A 20,065-nucleotide genomic window follows, 5' to 3' on the forward strand; every position below is an offset into this window, starting at 1 on the left:
GCAAGAAAACTGAAACTATCATTCCCCTCTATAAAAGGTATATCCCGTGCAGGAAAACTTGGAACATCCCTCCCCTTTAGAACCACAGAACTCTGGAACAACCTCTCATCCCCACTCAGAAATTCAAGCTCCTTCCAATCCTTCCGCAAACACTTGAAAACTTGGCTCTTTTCAAAAATCTAATCACCACCCATTCTCTAGTATTTTGTCCCTCTCTATCTTCTTAGTCCCTCTCCTATATCCTTTCATTGTAGTTCCTTTCCTCTTAATTCTGTAAACCGTGCCGAGCTCTGCGCTTGCGGAGATGGCGCAGTATACAAACCTAAGGTTTAGTTTAGTTTAGTTTATTATTTCCTTCTATTTAAATTATCTGAATTCTGGTTTACAATTAGTGTCTGTTTTTCATTTTTCTAAACACCCTGCAATGGTGAAGAATTCTTCCTCTCTCCTTGTATGAGAGTTTCTTTTATAGATGGAAATGTGTCTGTAAATCTCATCAAAAACTGTGGTGTAAACGCTGCATGGGGAGCCATGGCATCTAGATCTGTAAGAGTAGTGCCACTCCAGCTAACACCCATTTGGAAGGGTTCTCTTTCGTTTTGAGGTTAAAAGTCCAGACGTAGGTAGGTCCTCTCTGTCGGGTCTTGTATACTGGGCATGCGTACACATTGCGCGTGTCCTGCTTTTCCACAGGGATGGCACGGATAAAAATCACAGGCATTGGAGGTGTCAGGTCCTTTAGTCTAGCATCAGTGATTATTCCAGTCTATAAGAAAGAAAGAGAATTTTACTTAACACACATACTTCAGTAAATATTCTGGGGGATAAGAACTACGGCGTGAGTGTACCTTCACAAGGATACAAAAAAGGCAATTCTGTAAATTAGTGCTTGCTCTTTGGCACATCAGTGCAGCACAGGAAGGGCCATTTCGATAGTGGCATAGGGACATCCTGATGGCTTTATAGGATGTTAGAGTAAATCCCGCTGTGGCATGCCAAAAGGAAAGCATGCCCACTTACACTAGGTCAATGGCAGGTGTAAGTGGATGCATATAAATGTGCCACTCAATGCACGTATCTTATAGTATTCTTATTTATTTAAAAATTTATATACCGCATAAAACTATGCGGCTTCCATATCACATATATGAAATCTTCTTTGCCTGCAGTTACCACATATAACATAGACATATCTAAACAAACATCAAAATTGTCCCCATTATGAACAGGGGATAAAACGCAAATCCAATCAAATTAGAAATACAAGCAGGCTTTAAATCATACATTACTGTAAAAAAATATGAAAAGGAGATTATCAGCAGGAATAAGCCTTAGCATAGGAAAGCATTGGGAAATAACTGAGTTTTCAGCATTTTCTTAAAATTCATCCTCCCCATACATAACCGCAAGATACCAGGCAAGGCATTCCATAATTCTATGCCAGCCACAGATATCATTGATGCTCCAATCCTAGCGTGCATAATCAACATTCTACCCTCCAAACTTAATTTTATCCCATTTACATCTCTAAGCTCTCTTCTTGGTTTATAGATCTCAAAAAATTATTGTAAGATCTTTGGGGAAGCATGATACAGTGTCTGATGTATAATCACAACAATCTTTAAGAAGAAGGGAGCCGGACCACGAGGCAGACCTCGGCAGCGTTTTTGGTTTTTTTTTTCTCTCTCGTTTTCTTTGCAGGATCAGCAGGAGAGGCAGAGGGGAGAAAGCCTGATCCAGAGAGGCAGAGGGGAGACAGCCGAAGCGAGGAGAGGCAGAGGAGCGGAAGCCTGATCGGGGTCGAGGCGAGAGAAAGCTCCGCCCACCCCCACCGCGTCAGAGGTCGCATCGGTGCCGGGCTCCCCCTTTAAGAAGAAGGGAGCCGGACCACGAGGCAGACCTCGGCAGCGTTTTTGGTTTTTTTTTTTCTCTCTCGTTTTCTTTGCAGGATCAGCAGGAGAGGCAGAGGGGAGAAAGCCTGATCCAGAGAGGCAGAGGGGAGACAGCCGAAGCGAGGAGAGGCAGAGGAGCGGAAGCCTGATCGGGGTCGAGGCGAGAGAAAGCTCCGCCCACCCCCACCGCGTCAGAGGTCGCATCGGTGCCGGGCTCCCCCTTTAAGAAGAAGGGAGCCAACGGCGCCCAGCCGTTCGGCGCGCGGCGAAGGCGAGCGGCAAAGGCGCTCGCCTTAGCGGGAGCGCCTTTGCGAAGAGCCTTAAGAAGAGCCTAATCCAGGGCAACAGGACACCGTAGGGCAAATCCTACATTCTAAACACCTACTGTTCAGATCTCTCTAACATCTATCTTTTCAACTTTACCCTCCAGAGGCCCTAACCTCACTCTCATACTATCTCTCATACTCTCTCATTTACTCTCTCTCGATTATTCTCTCTCATTCACTCTCTCCCTTTTTTTGATATGGCAGGGCGGACAAGGAGTGTGAAACCCACAAGCAAGATCGGCATCCCCTGCACTGAGGTGATCCGGGAGCTGACCACAGCCTACATACAGACGGAGGAGAGCACAGCACCGGGAAAGGACGTCTCCGTGCAGACCGAGACCATCCCACAGCAGTACATTACGGCCTCTACACAGACAGAGGAGGTCGGCCAGCAGGATGACGACATCATCCAGGAACTAAGGAGCCTCAGGGAGGAGGTGAAACGTCTGAGAGGCATCAGAGAGGATGAGGCCTATATCGATGGGATAGTGCAGGAACTATCCCAAATCACGGAACGGGCCCGTGACGGATCTCTCATGGTGACACCAGGGCCGACGACACAGAAACCAACTGCTGGAGTTCAGGAGATGGATGGAGACACTGACTCCTGGCAGTTAGTGACCTCCTCCACAGGTAAACGTAGGAAACCCCCCCCCCCCCCCCCCCCCCATTTACAATCTCTTCACCTTCTTACTCCTTCTCTCACCAGGGCAGCTTCACATCGACTCCACATCTGAATCTGAAGAACAGATTCCTGGTTTTGCAGGAAGAGACTACCGACGTAGAGCAGGAAGAGACTACCGACGTAGAGCAGGACCAGGATCAACACACATCCCCATCTCCGGGGACAACAGATCGACACCCCAAAAGAAGCGTAGAGTGATAGCCATCGGGGACTCCATGTTGAGGGGCACCGAGGGACCAATATGCAGACCGGATTTACAGACGAGGGAGGTCTGCTGTCTACCCGGAGCCAGAATACGAGATGTGACCGCTTGTCTTGATCGACTTCTAAGGCCCCAGGATCACTTCCCAATGCTACTCATCCACATCGGAACAAATGACACTGCCAAGAACACCCTGGAGGATATAGCTAGAGACTTCGGAGCTCTGGGAAGGAGGCTGAAGCAGACAGAGGCACAGGTAGTATTCTCTTCAATTCTTCCTGTTAGGGGCAGAGGAAGGGACAGGGACGAACGTATCCTGAAGACGAATGAGTGGCTACAACGATGGTGCCGGGAAATGAACTTCGGATTCCTGAATCACGGTGAGGCACTACAGGGACTACAGGGACCAGACGGACTCCACCTGACCAACAGAGGTAAGAACGTCTTCGGACACCGATTAGCCCGCCTACTTCGAAGGGCTTTAAACTAGGTAAGTCGGGGGTGGGTACCCACTTTTACACCGGAGCAGTAAGTAACAATCCTGAGGTGGCGAACAAAAACTCCGCTTCTAAGTCCGAGGTAAATACCCTTACTGCAACAGATTCACTAGGAGACACCTTAACTCATAAGGAGCTTAGTAAACACCAAGAGTGGAGAGCTATGTATGTTAACGCACGCAGCCTGGGGAATAAACTTCTAGAACTGGAAACAGAAATGGTTAATGCAGACTTAGACGTGGTGGCTGTGTCCGAAACATGGTTCACGGACTCTCATGGGTGGGATATGACTATACCAGGATACAACTTGCTTCGCCAAGACAGAGAGGGTAAGTTAGGAGGAGGGGTAGCACTTTACATCAAAGAGAACATTAAGACAACCAGGATCACGGATGTCAAGTATACTGGGGAATCTATCTGGGTAAACCTGGCCAGAGGCGGAGAAAAATGCCTATACCTTGGTGTGGTATATAGACCTCCTAGACAATCGGAGGACAAGACGCAGAATTAATCGAAGACATTGAGAATATCACCTTGCGGGGGGATGTTGTTCTATCAGGAGACTTCAATATGCCTGATGTAGACTGGAACACACTCTCAGCAACAACTTGTGATAGCAGGAGGATATTAGCGTCCATGAAGGGAGTACAGCTCAAACAAATGGTGCTAGAGCCTACTAGGGCCCAGGCCATCCTGGACCTGGTACTTACGAACGGGGAAAGCGTCTCGGAGGTCTCGGTGGGAGAAACGCTAGCCACCAGTGACCATAACATGGTATGGTTTAACCTTAGGAAAGGCTTCCCTAGATCTCAAACAAGAACAAGGGTACTCAATTTCCGGGGCACTGACTTCGCACGCATGGGAGATTTCGTTCATCAGACACTACAGGTTCAAGAAGTAACTAATAATGTGGAAGCTATGTGGTCAACCTTGAAGTCGACCCTTCATGAGGCATCTATCCGCTACATTAAATCGGTAAATAAACAACAAAGAAACAAGAGACCCAAATGGTTCACTGATGAGGTCTCGAACCGCGTCAAGGAGAAGAAAAGAGCATTTCTCTTATACAAACGCACCGGGGAGAAGGAAGCAAACATTGAATACAAGACAAAGTCTGCAGCGGTCAAAACAGCAGTCAGGGAGGCCAAACTTCGAATGGAAGAAACTCTAGCGAAGAACATTAAGAAAGGGGACAAGTCCTTCTTCAGGTACATTAGTGACAGGAAGAAGAACACAAATGGGATAGTACGCCTTAGAACGACGGACGGGAATTATGTGGAAACAGATTCCGATAAAGCCAAACTGCTGAATGATTACTTCTGCTCGGTCTTTACCTGCGAGGCACCAGGGCACGGGCCAAGGCTGGAAATGAAGCAAAGCATGGAAGATCCATTTCAGAATTTTGAGTTCACACCTGCTGATGTCTACAGTGAACTGTCAAAACTTAAGGTGAACAAAGCCATGGGACCGGACAATTTGCACCCAAGAGTGCTCAGAGAGCTAAGCGATGTTTTGGCAAAACCGTTAGCAGTACTCTTCAATCTCTCCCTAAGTACGGGGAGAGTCCCCCTGGACTGGAAAACAGCCAACGTCATTCCTCTGCACAAAAAAGGTTGCAGAGCAGAGGCTGCAAATTACAGACCAGTAAGTCTCACATCAGTAGTATGTAAACTCATGGAAACTTTACTTAAAGGTAAACTAGACACGATTTTGGACGAGGGGAACCTAAGGGATCCCTGTCAACATGGATTCACTAGGGGTAGGTCATGCCAATCCAATCTAATCAGCTTCTTTGATTGGGTGACGGGAAAGTTAGACTCGGGAGAGTCTCTGGACATAGTGTACTTGGATTTCAGTAAAGCTTTTGACAGTGTCCCACACCGCAGACTATTGCACAAGATGAAGTCGATGGGGTTAGGTGAGAAACTAACTGCATGGGTCAACGATTGGCTGAGTGGAAGACTTCAGAGGGTGGTGGTCAACGGCACCCTCTCTGAGACATCGGAAGTGACTAGCGGAGTGCCGCAGGGCTCGGTCCTGGGACCATCCCTTTTCAACATATTCATAAGGGACTTGACCCAAGGGCTTCAGGGTAAAGTAACATTGTTCGCCGACGACGCCAAACTGTGTAATATAGTAAGTGAAAGCAATCTCAAGGATAATATGACGCAGGATTTGATCACGTTGGAAAACTGGTCCTCGACATGGCAGCTGGGCTTCAACGCTAAGAAATGTAAGGTCATGCATCTCGGCTGCGGAAATCCATGCAAAACTTACACCTTAAATGGGGAAACACTAGCTAGGACTTCAGAAGAACGGGACTTGGGAGTAATCGTCAGTGCTGATATGAAGGCTGCCAAACAGATGGAGCAGGCCTCATCCAAGGCAAGGCAGATGTTGGGATGTATCAATAGAGGCTTCATCAGCCGCAAACCTGAAGTCATAATGCCGCTTTACAGAGCCATGGTGAGACCTCACCTGGAATACTGTGTGCAATTTTGGAGACCACACTACCAAAAAGATGTGCTTCGAGCTGAATCTGTCCAGCGAATGGCCACTAGAATGGTCTCCGGACTCAAGAGTCTCACATACGAAGAAAGACTGGGCAAACTACAGCTATACACTCTTGAGGAGCGTAGAGAAAGGGGAGACATGATTGAGACATTTAAGTACATCACAGGTCGTGTCGAGGCGGAAAGCGATATATTCTTCCCCAGGGGACCCTCGGTCACAAGGGGGCACCCGCTCAAACTCAGAGGAGGGAAATTTAATGGTGACACCAGGAAGTATTTCTTCACAGAAAGGGTTGTAGATCACTGGAACAAACTTCCGGTGCAGGTGGTCAAGGCCACCAGCGTGCTAGACTTTAAGAATAAATGGGACATCCACGTGGGATCCCTATGGGGGTCGAGCTAAGGATCTGGGTCATTAGCACTCAGACTTGATGGGGTGGGTCAGAAGAGTGGGCAGACTTGATGGGCTGTAGCCCTTTTCTGCCGTCATCTTTCTATGTTTCTATGTTTCTATCGCAGTGCATTTGGCGAGAGTTTTTTGAACCCTGCATTGGCAAGGGGGTACTCCGGGTCCGAGTTGAGAAACATCGCTTTACAGAATCTGCCCCTTAGGGTGTGGCCATTAATGGGGAAAATAGGAACTGTGGCCATTTTGCAGCCACACTAAAGATGGCTTCAGTGCTTGCGAAAGCCTAGTGCTACTGAAACCGCAGGTCACTCTTTAGTGCAGCTTAGGAAAAGGTCCTCGTAGTTTATTAGTCCGCTAGGGACAAGGAAAATACCCACTGTACCTGAATGAAACCCACCTTGGAAAAAGGCAGAAACGAAATAAATTAAAATCAAATTATCATTAATTTTCTTTGTTATAATTTATGTCATGTAATTTATGTTATAATTTATGTCAAGGCCACCAGCGTGCTTGACTTTAAGAATAAATGGGACGTCCTAGTGGGATCCCTACCAGGGTCGAGTTAAGGAACTAGGTCATTACTTAATGGGGTGGGTCAGTAGAGTGGGCAGACTTGATGGGCTATAGCCCTTTTCTGCCATCATCTTTCTATGTTTCTATGTTTCTATCTTAAACTTGCACTCTTTGTTGCATAGGTAACCAGTGCAGTTTCTTCAACACAGGAGTTATATGAATACTTCTTGGAACCCCTGTGATTAGTCTTGTAGCGGAGTTAAGCATTTGCAGAGCCCTCAACTTCTCTTGCACAACTCCTAAGTATAGTGAATTATAAAGATCCACTGTACTCAGGATCAATGTCTGAACCACAGTACGGAAATCATATGCTGGTAATATTGGCTTCAATTTATAAAGCATTTGAAGTTGCATATATCCCACCCTGATTATTTTTAATATCTGGTTTTCCATTGTCAGACAACTATCTAATAACACTCCCAGGACAGTCGTCTCCTTTTTTACTGGTAGCTTTTACTGGTAGTTTTCCCCCCATAAAAACCACTTTACGATCATTATCCCATTCGCTAACTCTCTCTCGGAAGTTACTCCCAAGGCAACAGAAGTACTAAATTTGATGGAGCAATGGATGACTGAATTCAGACTGAAACTTAATTAAGAAAAAACAAAATTTTTTTGTAGCTTCGCCACACCTGCTTGATACCAAAACATCACTGTGCATCAATAAACTTAGTTATCCTATTCAATCTACTATGAAGGTACTGGGTGTAACATTGGACCAGAGCCTAACCATGAAAGACCAGGTGGACTCCATAATCAGAAAGGGTTTTTTCACTCTCTGGAAGCTTCGGTCCATTAGAGCATATTTTGATGTGTCATCATTCAGAATTCTGGTACAATCCCTCATACTAAGTCAACTTGATTACTGTAATATCACCTATTTGGCAATTTCCCAGAAGAATATGCGGTGACTACAACTGGTGCAAAATGGTCAAACCAGTGGCGTACCTAGGGTATGTGGCACCCGGGGCCCATCAATTTTTGACACCCCGCATGTAAAAAATATATTTTTTAATAACCATGAAACGGTATAAATGGTCAGAATAGAAACAGGGAGTGAAAATATTCTTTTATTGAACCTCATATATGTAACCATTATTCCAAACATAACATAACATAAATTATTTCTGAATTGTCATGACATCAGAAGTACATATGGAGTAGTTGCAGGTGATGCTTGGGACAGTTCTGATTGTGTTAGTTCGGTTTTATGTGTTTTTTGAATAGAAGGGTTTTTATTTCTGACGTCAGTGGAGGGGGCGGGACCGCGGCGGAGGACAGCACGAAGCAGATCGCTGACATCGCGATCTTGCAGGCTGCTTCGCTACTCTAAATGGCGGGGAAGAACCAGACATCGGGGGTGGGGGGGTGGGAATGGACGCTGGAGCACCCCTTCAGGGCTTGCACCCGGGGCGGACCGCCCCCCGCCCCCCTCTTAGTACGCCACTGGGTCAAACTAATTTTCGGGTTGAAGAAGTTCGATCATGTAACATCTTCCTACCGACTTCTGCATTGGCTACCAATGGAGGCACGTGTGAAGTTTAAGTTTGGTTGTTTTTGCTTTAAGGTACTAATCGGTTTAGCCCCTAAATATATAACTGACCTTTTCTCTTTCTCAGCCAACAGACATAAGAAAAGCTCACACTTGAATTTTGTTTCCCCTCCGGTTAGAGGATGTAAATTTAAAAGACATCATCAGCATCTTTTCTCACATCAGGCAGCATTATGGGGTAAAAATCTGGAACAATTGCTTATGCCTACTATTTATGGGGAATTTAGGAAACGCCTAAAAACATATCTGTTCCTGAAGTATCTAGGCCAGTGTTCTTCAACCTTTTTACACCCGTGGACCGGCAGAAAAAAAATAATTATTTTGTGGACCGGCAAACTACTAGGACTAAAATTTAAAAATCCCGTTTCCGCCCCATCTCCGCGAGCTCGGTCCCCACAAATCATCTGATCCCATCCACACAAGCCTCAGTTATGATTTTATATTGAATGTATTTTATTAAAGTATAAAAAGAAACAATATTCTGTAGAATTGTCATTTTATAAATACAAATAATTCAGAGCAAGGATCAACAAAACCCCTGTCTCCCCTCCCCTTCACATATATCCCCTCTACTATCAAGAAAACTGAACAAGCCAAATTATTACAGAATGCTACACAGAAATATCATGCTAACAGAATACTGAAGTAACACATGACAGGAATAGTTTTAGGGGAGTGCAACTAGGGCAACTGCCCCCTGGTCAGAGAGCGCCCTAAGCCAGCTGAAAGCTAAAGAAGCACTGCCTGGGTTTTGCAGTCCCCAGTTATGTCTAACACCAGCTCTAGCAGGATATATATTTCAAATCTGATATATTCTAATCACAAAATAGAAATAAAATTATTTTTTTCTACCTTTTGTCGTCTCTGGTTTCTGCTTTCAATCTTTTTTTCACTCTCTTCCTTCCAGCGTATGCCCTCTCTGTCTCTTCAATCCAGCATCTGCCCCTTCCATCCACTATCTGTCCTCTCCCCCTTCCATATGGTATCTGTCTTCTTTCTATGTCCCTCTCCCCTTTCCATCCAGCTTGTGCCCCTCTCTCCTATTTACATGATTCATTCCAGCTTCACTGCTCTCTTCATTTTTATCTCTCCTACACCAGATCTATCATCGTTGTCCCTCTGCTTATTTTTCTGCTGACCCCTTCCTATCATCAATCTCTCTACTTTCTCATGCCTGTGTCTCCCCTTCCCCTCCTCTAATCTCTCTGCCAGCTGTTTCCTTCCTTTTTTCATTCTCCCTTCCCTCCTCCTCCTGTCCAGCAGTAACTCTCTTCCCTTCCTCCCCTCCCAGCAGCATCTCTCCGTCTCCCTCTCCAGTAGCAGCTGTCCCTTTTTTTTCCTTGCCCAGCAGCTTCCCAGATTCCTTTCCCTCCTCCCCTCCCAGAAGCATCTCTCCTTCTCCCTTTCCAGTAGCAGCTGTCCCTTTTTTCCCCTGCCCAGCAGCTTCCCAGACTGATAGTGGTTTTCTCCCCTCCCAGCAGCTCTTCTTACTTCCCAGCGCAGCGATTCACGAAGGCAGCCTCGGGTCCTTTGTTGTGTCGCGCCGCCTCTGAGGAAAGAGGAAGTTGCATCATCAGAGGCAGCCGCGACTCAGCAAAAGCCCCGAGGCTGCCTTCGTGAATCGCTGCGCTGGGAAGTAAAGGAGAGCTGCAGAGAGGGGAGAAAGCCACTGTCGGAGGCTCCCCAAGATCTCTCCGGCCCAGCGCACGCTTCCGATGCTGATCTTGCCGGTCCTGCGCGGACCGGCAGGAAGTTCAAATGAGTCAATCTTGCCGGTCCTGCGCGGACCGGCAAAAATTTCCTGCGGACCGTAACCGGTCCGCGGACCGGCAGTTGAAGAACTGTGATCTAGGCAACTGACCTGTACAATCTTATTCCACAATAACTGATCTCTAGAGCTGTTAATCACTAGCTTTTATCTTTGCTAATTCCACTCAATTTGTAGCATCTTTTAATCATTGTAAACCGCATAGAACTTCACGGTCCTGCGGTATATAAACTGTTATTATTATTATTATTTTCCAGCTCAAAATTATCTCTTTGGTCTTTCACCACATCTTGCTCATGCTCCTCCCTTTCCACGGCATGCCACTTATGCTCAAGTTTACAGTACAGTGCTTAGGGCAAGTGCGCATAAGTGATGCATATATCTGCATTTATGTGAGCCAAGATTGTTTAAGTGCACTTGCATTTTTTACAGAATTGCCATGAAAGATTTTTCCACGTAGCTAAGCAGAGCCTCCAAAAACCAGACCTGCTCTCTTCTCCAGTCATTTTGACCCCTCTCATTAGAGTAAGGCTCTTATTTCTAGATAAGAAAAAGCCTCCCAGATGCTTTTCCTTCATGTTTTTTTTTTTTCTTTACCCCTCCAGTGTCTTCTAATGGCTGGAATTAGACACATTCCAATGGGGTTCATTTTCAAAGCACTTAGACACACATAGTACCATAATAACCTTTAGCAGTTTGTGAGGGCTGACTGAAGCTGTTGCTGACATCTCCCTTCAGTCAGGCACCGCTGCAGCCACCACCCGGCATCTGCCATTGGGAGGAGAGGTCCTCGCTCACACAAATAAAACCTGCTGCGAGCCCGCGGCCGTGTGTCCGAAGGGGCATGGCCAAAGGGGCAGGACACGCCCCTTTTGAGCCCCTTCGGAGCCCAGGATGAGCAGGGAGCAGATTTGTGAAGTTATGGGCAAACGAAAGGCTAAGATCATTTCTACAATAAATTCTGGTCCAATGGATCGTCATTTGTGCCATATTCCTGTAACATCGTTGGAAGGTAAGCCTGATTTACAGATCCAATCTGTTTCTCTCTCGTTTGGGGAACCCACGCCTCCACCTCAACCTGTTCAATTTTCCTTAGAGAAAGATGACTCTGACTCCATAGTAGATTCGGATTTATCTCCTCTACACTCATTTGAACTTGAACTGGACGCCAAAAGCATAATAAAGGGGAAACAATTGTTATCTGTATCACCTGTTTCAATGCCTACTGGACCTGTTAACAGGCCTGAGTTGGGCAATAAAGTGGTTACTCTTCAAGATGTCTGGACAGTTGTGAATAGAATTGAGAATTCATTACAAGGCACAGTAGTAAAATTATGTCAATTTTCCTCTGAGATAACAAGTAAAGTGACTGATTATGATACTCAATTGGCTTTAATTGAGAAAAAAATCGATAAAGTGGAATCATCTGTTTCTGTAATGCAATATTGTGCATTACTAATGTTAAGGATAATACTTTATTACATTTACAGATGGAAAAAATGGAAAATGCTATGAGATCTAGGAACCTCAGATTTCTGAATTTTCCTATATCTCATTACCTTTCTCATTTGGAGTTATTAAAAATGTATTTAAAGGATATACTTTCTTATACTAAGATAGAATCCTTCATACCAGATAATCTTTATTATATTCCTAGTGGAGTAAAAGTGGCTTCAGAAGAGGGGGATAAAGATCAATTAGTGTCTCCTGACAGTTTAAATATTTCTCAATTCTTGGAATCATCGAAGGATTTTATAGCCAAAAGAGCAACACTGTTGGTCACTTTCAAAACCGACATAGAAAAACAGGACATTCTTAAATTATATTTTATAAATAAGAGTGCCTTGTTTTGTGGTCAACAGATAAACATCTGATGTCTCCAAACAAACACAATATAGGAGGAAACAATTTCTACAACTCAAAACTCAGGTTTTGGGTGTAGGAGCTTCCTTTTTCCTTAAATTTCCATGTAAATGTTTGGTGACTTATCAAAATGTTAGATATGTTTTTGTAGATCCAGTTCATTTAGAGAATTTTCTTCAAGACAAAAACAAAGTAAATACTTTACCTGAAACTATTGCAGAGATTGAGGTCGAGTGAAATATAGAAGTTTTTTTTCTTGCCTGATTTGAAGAATTTTGAATAATTTCCTGTTAATTTTTACTTATGACTTGGTGATGCCAACAGAACAAGCAGCCCTCATATAATGTGGACTTGAATTAGATTTTCTTTTATTTTGATGTATTTTCCTTGATTATTTGTTTTCATGGAATTGTTATAAGTTGTAACAAATGAATAAATTTATAAATTAAAAAAAAAAATTAAAAAAAAACCTTTAGCAGTTTGTGTGTCTAAGTGCTTTGAAAATGAGTCCCATTGGGAGTAATGCTAAAAAAAACACTAGGTGCAGGAAGGTGCATGGTGATATTCTAGCCACATACATACATAAATGACCTCTTAAACAATACTGATTAGCAGAAAAGTAAGAAGGTGTGTACTTTACTGGTGGACATGTGCAAGGACAGAGTTTAGGATGAATGTGGGTGGAGCACAAAGGTAAACAAATACATGCTAACATCGAGGCACAAGCATTTTACACCAGCTATAGGAAGGTGGTATATCAAATCACTGACCCTTTTGAATATTGAACTGGAACAGTGACTTACCTAGCCTCCTTTCACCCACACACTTCTATCTCTGATTACCTTTTATAGATTTGATTTATTGGGGGGGGAGGGCAGGGTCCTTTACTTTTAAGTTTACATAATTAGGATAAATGATCATAGGAAGTTCTTTTTTACCCAGAGGGTGGTGGACACATGGAACGCGCTTCCGGAGGCCGTGATAGGCCAAAGCACGTTACAGGACTTCAAAGAAGGTTTGGATAGGTTCCTAGAGGATAAGGGGATTGAGGGGTACAGATAGGAGTTGAGCTAGGTTATAGGAATAGTCAGGGACCATTACACAGGTGATAGGCTTGAGGGGCCGCCACGGGAACGGACCGCTGGGCAGGATGGACCTCTGGTCTGACCCAGCGGAGGCAAATTTTTATGTTCTTATGGTGTGCCTCAAGGTTCAGTTCTTGGGTGTGTTCTTTTTATCATTTTTGTAAGTGATACTGCTGAAGGGCTATCAAGTAGGATTTGAATCTTTGCAAATGATACAGAAATCTGCAATAGAGTAGATTCCCTTGATGGTGTGAATAACATGAGTAAGGCCCTAGTAAAGCTTGAAGAATGGTCTGAAATTTGGCAACTAAGATTTAATGCTAAGAAATGCAAGGTCATGCATTGGAGCGGCAAAAACCCAAGAGAATGGTACAGTTTAGGGGGGTAAAGAACTTTTGTGCACAAAAGAAGAGCGAGACTTGGGTGTGATAATCTTAAGGTGGCCAAACAGGTTGAAAAGGCGATGACGAAAACTGGAAGAATGCTAGGGTGCATAAGGAGAGGGTTGGTCAGCAGGAAAAAGGAGGTATTGATGCCCTTGTATAAGACTCAGGAGAGACCTCATTTAGAATATTATGTACAATTCTGGAGACTACACCTACAAAAAGATATAAACAGTATGGAGTCAGTCCAGAGGAAGGTAACTAAAATGGTTGGTGGTCTTAATCATAAAGCGTATGGAAAGGACTACAGGGTGAAACTGAAAGAAGCCAAGAGAGAGATACGTCTGGCGAAAGCACAGGCGGAAGAACAAATGGCTAAAAATGTAAAAAAGGGAGACAAAAATTTTTTCAGATATATTAGTGAAAGGAGGAAGATGAAAAATGGAATTGCTAGGCTAAAAGATGCTGGGAACCAATATGTGGAAAGTGATGAGGAGAAAGCGAATGTGCTAAACAAATACTTCTGTTCTGTTTTCACAGAAGAAAATCCTGGAGAAGGACTGAGATTGTCTAGCAAAGTTACACGAGGAAATGGAGTAGATTCTGTGCCGTTCACGGAGGAGGGTGTTTATGAGCAACTTGAAAAACTGAAGGTGGACAAAGTGATGGAACCAGACGGGATCCATCCCAGGATACTAAGGGAGCTCAGAGAGGTTCTGGCGAGTCCTATTAAAGACTTGTTCAACAAATCTCTGGAGACGGGAGTGATTCCTGGGGATTGGAGGAGAGCGGATGTGGTCCCTATTCATAAAAGTGGTCACAGGGATGAAGCAGGAAACTACAGGCCGGTGAGCCTCACTTCAGTTGTTGGAAAAATAATGGAAGTTTTGCTGAAAGAAAGGATAGTGTACTTCCTTGAATCTAATGGGTTACAGGATCCGAGGCAACATGGCTTTACAAAAGGTAAATCGTGCCAAACAAACCTGATTGAATTTTTTGATTGGGTGACCAGAAAGCTGGATCGAGGACATATGCTAGATGTAATTTACTTGGATTTCAGCAAAGCCTTTGATACAGTTCCTCATAGGAGGCTGTTGAACAAACTTGAAGGGCTGAAGTTAGGACCCAAAGTGGTGAACTGGGTCAGAAACTGGCTGTCGGACAGACGTCAGAGGGTGGTGGTTAATGGAAGTCGCTCGAAGGAAGGAAAGGTGAGTAGTGGAGTCCCTCAGGGATCAGTACTGGGGCCAATCCTGTTCAATATGTTTGTGAGTGACATTGCTGAAGGGATAGAAAGAAAAGTGTGCCTTTTTGCAGATGATACCAAGATTTGTAACAGAGTAGACACCGAAGAGGGAGTGGAAAATATGAAAAAGGATCAGCAAAAGTTAGAGGAATGGTCTAATGCCTGGCAACTAAAATTCAATGCAAAGAAATGCAGAGTAATGCATTTGGGGATTAATAATAGGAAGGAACCGTATATGCTGGGAGGAGAGAAGCTGATATGCACGGACGGGGAGAGGGACCTTGGGGTGATAGTGTCCGAAGATCAAAAGGTGAAGAAACAGTGTGACAAGGCAGTGGCTGCTGCCAGAAGGATGCTGGGCTGTATAAAAAGAGGCGTAGTCAGTAGAAGGAAGAAGGTGTTGATGCCCCTGTACAGGTCATTGGTAAGGCCCCACTTGGAGTATTGTGTTCAATTTTGGAGACCGTATCTGGCAAAGGATGTAAGAAAACTTGAGGCGGTTCAGGGGAGGGCAACGAAAATGATAGGAGGCTTGCGCCAGAAGACGTATGAAGAGAGACTGGAAGCCCTGAATATGTATACCCTAGAGGAAAGGAGAGTCAGGGGAGATATGATTCAGACGTTCAAATACTTGAAGGGTATTAACGTAGAACAAAATCTTTTTCAGAGAAAGGAAAATGGTAAAACCAGAGGACATAATTTGAGGTTGAGGGGTGGTAGATTCAAAGGCAATGATAGGAAATTCTACTTTACGGAGAGGGTGGTGGATGCCTGGAATGCGCTCCCGAGAGAGGTGGTGGAGAGTAAAACTGTGACTGAGTTCAAAGAAGCGTGGGATGAACACAAAGGATCTAGAATCAGAAAATAAGATTAAATATTGAACTAAGGCCAGTACTGGGCAGACTTGCACGGTCTGTGTATGTATATGGCCGTTTGGTGGAGGATGGGCTGGGGAGGGCTTCAATAGCTGGGAGGGTGTAGATGGGCTAGAGTAAGTCTTAACAGAAATTTCGGCAGTTGTAACCCAAGCACAGTACAGGGTAAAGCTTTGGATTCTTGCCCAGAAATAGCTAAGAAGAAAAAATAAAAAATTTAAATTGAATCAGGTTGGGCAGACTGAATGGACCATTCGGGTCTTTATCTGCTGTCTCTACTATGTTACTATGTTACTATGTATACTTTGGAGGAAACTAACAATTGTATATGAACAAACTAGTGCCGATTATACTTCTATCCCCAGACTTCAAACACTCAAGACACTACTTGTTTTTCTTTTCATATCCTTACTTGGGTGAAGAGTTCATCATCGGTCTGGTTTATATTATCTAATGCAGGAAAAACCTGTATTGACCCATGTGGTGCTATCATTACAAAAAAGAAGAGCGCTTAGCTTATAGCCCAAGGGCTCTTCTTTTTTGTAATGAGAGCACCACATGGGTCAATACAAGCAGTGTCTTGGGTGTTTGAGGTCTGGGAATAGAAGTATAATCGGCACCAGTTTGTTCATATACAATTGTTAGTTTGAGTTGAGTTGAACAAATTGTTTTTCCATTAATAGTCTGGACTATCCTATACTTTGGAAGAAAGGCAGCAAAGGGAGATATGATAGAGACATTTGAATACTTATGTGGCATAAATATGCATGAGGTGAGTCTCTCATTTGAAAGGAAACTCCAGAATGAGAGGGCATAGGATGAAGTTAAGAGGTGATAGGCTCAGGAATAATCTAAGGAAATACTTTTTTTTACAGCAAGGATGGTAGACGCATGGAATAGTTTCCTGGTAGAGTGGTGGTGACAAAGATTGTGTCTGAATTTAAGAAAACGGGGGGCAGGTACATGAGATTTCTTAGGGAGAGGAGGAGATAGTGGTTGCTAAAGATGGACAGATTGGATGGGCCATTTGGCTTTTATCTGCCATTATGTTTCTATATTAGTCTAATGTAGTGGTTCCCAACTGTGTCCTGGAGGACCACCAGGCCAATCGGGTTTTCAGGCTAGCCCTAATGAATATGCATGAGAGAGATTTGCATATAATGGAAGTGACAGGCATGCAAATCTGCTTCATGCATGTTCATTAAGGCTAAGGCCTAGAAGCAGAAAGATTTATAGGCAGTGTTTCAAAAAGGTACTACAGTTCTTGTGGACTACTGTATTTTTCACTCCATAAGACGCACCTGACCATAAGATGCATCCTAGATTTAGAGTAGGAAAACAAGGAAAAAACCATTCTGAACCAAATTGGGCACCCTGTCCCCCCTTCCTCCCTGCCAGGCTCTGCACCCTGTCTCCCCCTTTCCTGCCAGGCTCTGCACCCTGACCCCCTCCCTGCCAGGCTCTGCACTCTGTACCCCTCCCTACCAGGCTCTGTACCCTGTCCCACTGCCCTTAAATGTAACCTTGCCCACCATCTCTGGTGGTCTAGTGGTAGGCTGGGACAGGAGGGATCCATCCCAGCCAGCTAACAATTTTTTCCTTCTCCCCGCCTACCTTTTTAAAACACCCCACCCTTCCTTTTAAAACACCCCTCCCCTGCCTGCCCTTCCTTTAAAAACACCCCCCCCCCCGCCCCGCAGCACCTTTTTTTTAATGCAAGATATCAATGTGTCTCTTTTCTGTTTTTATCTGTTTCTTCTATCTGTGGAAGGTATCCTGTTCCTCTGACATTTCTTCTATTCCCAGGTCCACCATCCTTGTTCCTTCTGCACCCCTATTTGCCCTACCCAGCATCTTCCTTCTCGGTCCCTGTCCCTATCCTACCTCCATGTTCAGCATTTGCCCTCTCTGTGTCCCCATCTGCCCCTTTTCCAGCATTGTCCCTCGGTGTCCTAATTTCCTCTATTTTCAAGCATTGCTCTATATTCCACTGTTCCTACCCTCTCCCTGTCTACCATTGACAGTCTGCATCCCTGACCATGTGGTCCCTCCTCACCCAGCATCTCTCTTCTATGTTCTTATCTCTCCCTATGTTCAACTTCTCCACTGTCTCTTCCTTTCTTCCAAAGATCCCCTCCCCCCACCCCATCTCACCTCATGGCCACATATCTTCCCAGCCTGCCCCCCCCTATGCTGGCATCTTTTCCCCTTTTTCCCTTCTCCAATGTAGTCCCTTTCTTTTCTCCTCCACCTGCTTTTCCCCGTGTTCCTCCTTACTACTCCAGCAGCAGTGAATGCATGCAATCTTCCCTGCAGTACCTTTTTAAACATCTCTTAAGCTTGGTGGTCCAGCGGTGTATGGGACAGCAGGAGCATGATTTCTGCGCTGCTGCCTGGGCCCGTGCCTCTTTCTGAATGGCTGGCATCAGTTCTCGCAAATCCTGTGAGAACTGATGCCAGCCATTCAGAAAGTGGTGCGGGCCCAGGCAGCAGTGCAGAAATCAGTCTCCTGTTGGCCCATACACTGCTGGACCACCAGGCTTTTTTTTTAATTTTATATTTTATTGATTTTCCAAATATTTAACAGTGCAATATACAGATTTATAAACATATAATAAAACATGAAAAGTACATACATCTTACAAATACCCATGAGCAATCAATTTATCCCACCAACCCCACCACTGAGTAATCAATAAAACACAAAAATAAATATATGCTTTCAATATCTTCCCTTATCCTGGATGTGAGTAGAAATAATCCAAAAATAAAAGACAAAAATCAATTATAATGAAGTAATAAAAGATGTCAACGGGCCCCAAACCAATTTAAACAAATTACTATGCCCCAACAAATCAGCATTCATTTTTTCATACCTATAGCTGGAGCATAAATTTGCCCACCAAAAAGGACCACCAGGCTTAAGGGGCATTGAAAAAGGTACTGTAGGACCGGGGGGGGGGGGGTGTTTTAAAAGGAAGGGCAGATGGATGCGGGGGGGGGGGTGTTTTAAAAGGAAGGGCATGCGGATGGGCAGTGGTGTTTTAAAAGAAAGGGCGGGTGGTGTTTTAAAAAGGTATGGGGGGGGGTGTCATCTTCGCTGCATAAGACACTCTGACATTTCCACCCACTTTTGGGGTGGAAAAAAAGTGTGTCTTATGGAGCGAAAAATACAGTATATTTCTCATACTTCTTCCTGTTCTCCATCAAAGAATCCCAGGGTCCCTTCTAGGACTGTGTGCAAGTAGCGCTTCATTCTGATTTGGTAGGTTTGCACATGGGACATATTTTATGATATCAAACTCCCTTCAAAACCCAGAATATCAAGCATTCTGTATGTCATTATGTTGCTATAAACAACGTCTTCTAATGGCTGAAATTATGCTTTTTTTTTTTTTTTTTTTTAACAAGTGCTGTAGAAACACCAATAATAATGGATTTTAATTCTGCATAAAAAAGAGCAATTAAGATCTCAAGGAGCCCGACAGGCTGAAGCCTCATGTTAGAAACAAAAGGATTCTGTAATACTGGGTTATGTTAAGATGAAATGCCGCTATTTCAGAGTCCAGGCTATCGACTCAGAAAATTAGCCTGACTTTTCAGACCTCAGCTGCCTTGACTCAAGTTGTCATGGCCTAACACAGCAAAAGCAACACATGCAGCATACTTCTCACTTCCAATTAAGTCTACTGAAGCGTATCATAAATAAACTAGAGGGCAATGGAACTTGCACAGATACCACTGTGGGATCAGAACCCCTGAGGGACCAATATATTGTACTTGTTCATTATTATACAGTATACATGCTGAAGAACTATTAGGAACCACCAAAGAAAAAGAGAGAGTGAGCAAGACAGCATGAGTACATGTTGCTAGTGAGATTAAAACGAAGCTGTTTGGGAAACATGAAACCAGGATTTCCTGCAGGTTACTAACCAGTTTGCTACAGACCTAATCAGCTCCATAACACAGTTGAGTGAGAAACTTTGCTATGGGGCCTTGCAGTAAAAGAATAAACTATACTATCCCTTCTCTGGATATTATAGCAAGTAGATTCTTTATAGAACTCTTATAGAACTCTCTCTATGAAAGTTTGCAGGAGATGAGTTGCATTAAAGTGGTAACTGCTCCGACGCTCATAGAATTCCTATGAGTATCGGAGCGGATACTGCCACTGTCGGCGCTAAAACCTGCGC

The 20,065-nt window shown here is 44.2% G+C and overlaps 1 protein-coding gene across 2 annotated transcripts in view; it reads right to left on the minus strand.

The window, feature by feature from the left end:
* Positions 1–232: 232 nt before the first annotated feature.
* DNAH9 (dynein axonemal heavy chain 9) overlaps positions 233–20,065 on the minus strand; it is a 366,622-nt gene continuing 346,789 nt past the window's right edge. For both annotated transcript variants that reach the window (XM_033960210.1, XM_033960209.1), the window contains exon 69: positions 233–766. In XM_033960210.1, coding sequence (XP_033816101.1) covers positions 539–766 — 228 coding nt within the window. In that variant the 3' untranslated portion in view covers positions 233–538. The remainder of the gene's footprint in view (positions 767–20,065) is intronic.

The sequence above is a fragment of the Geotrypetes seraphini genome, chromosome 10, assembly GCF_902459505.1.
Source record: "Geotrypetes seraphini chromosome 10, aGeoSer1.1, whole genome shotgun sequence".
NCBI classification, from domain to species: domain Eukaryota; kingdom Metazoa; phylum Chordata; class Amphibia; order Gymnophiona; family Dermophiidae; genus Geotrypetes; species Geotrypetes seraphini.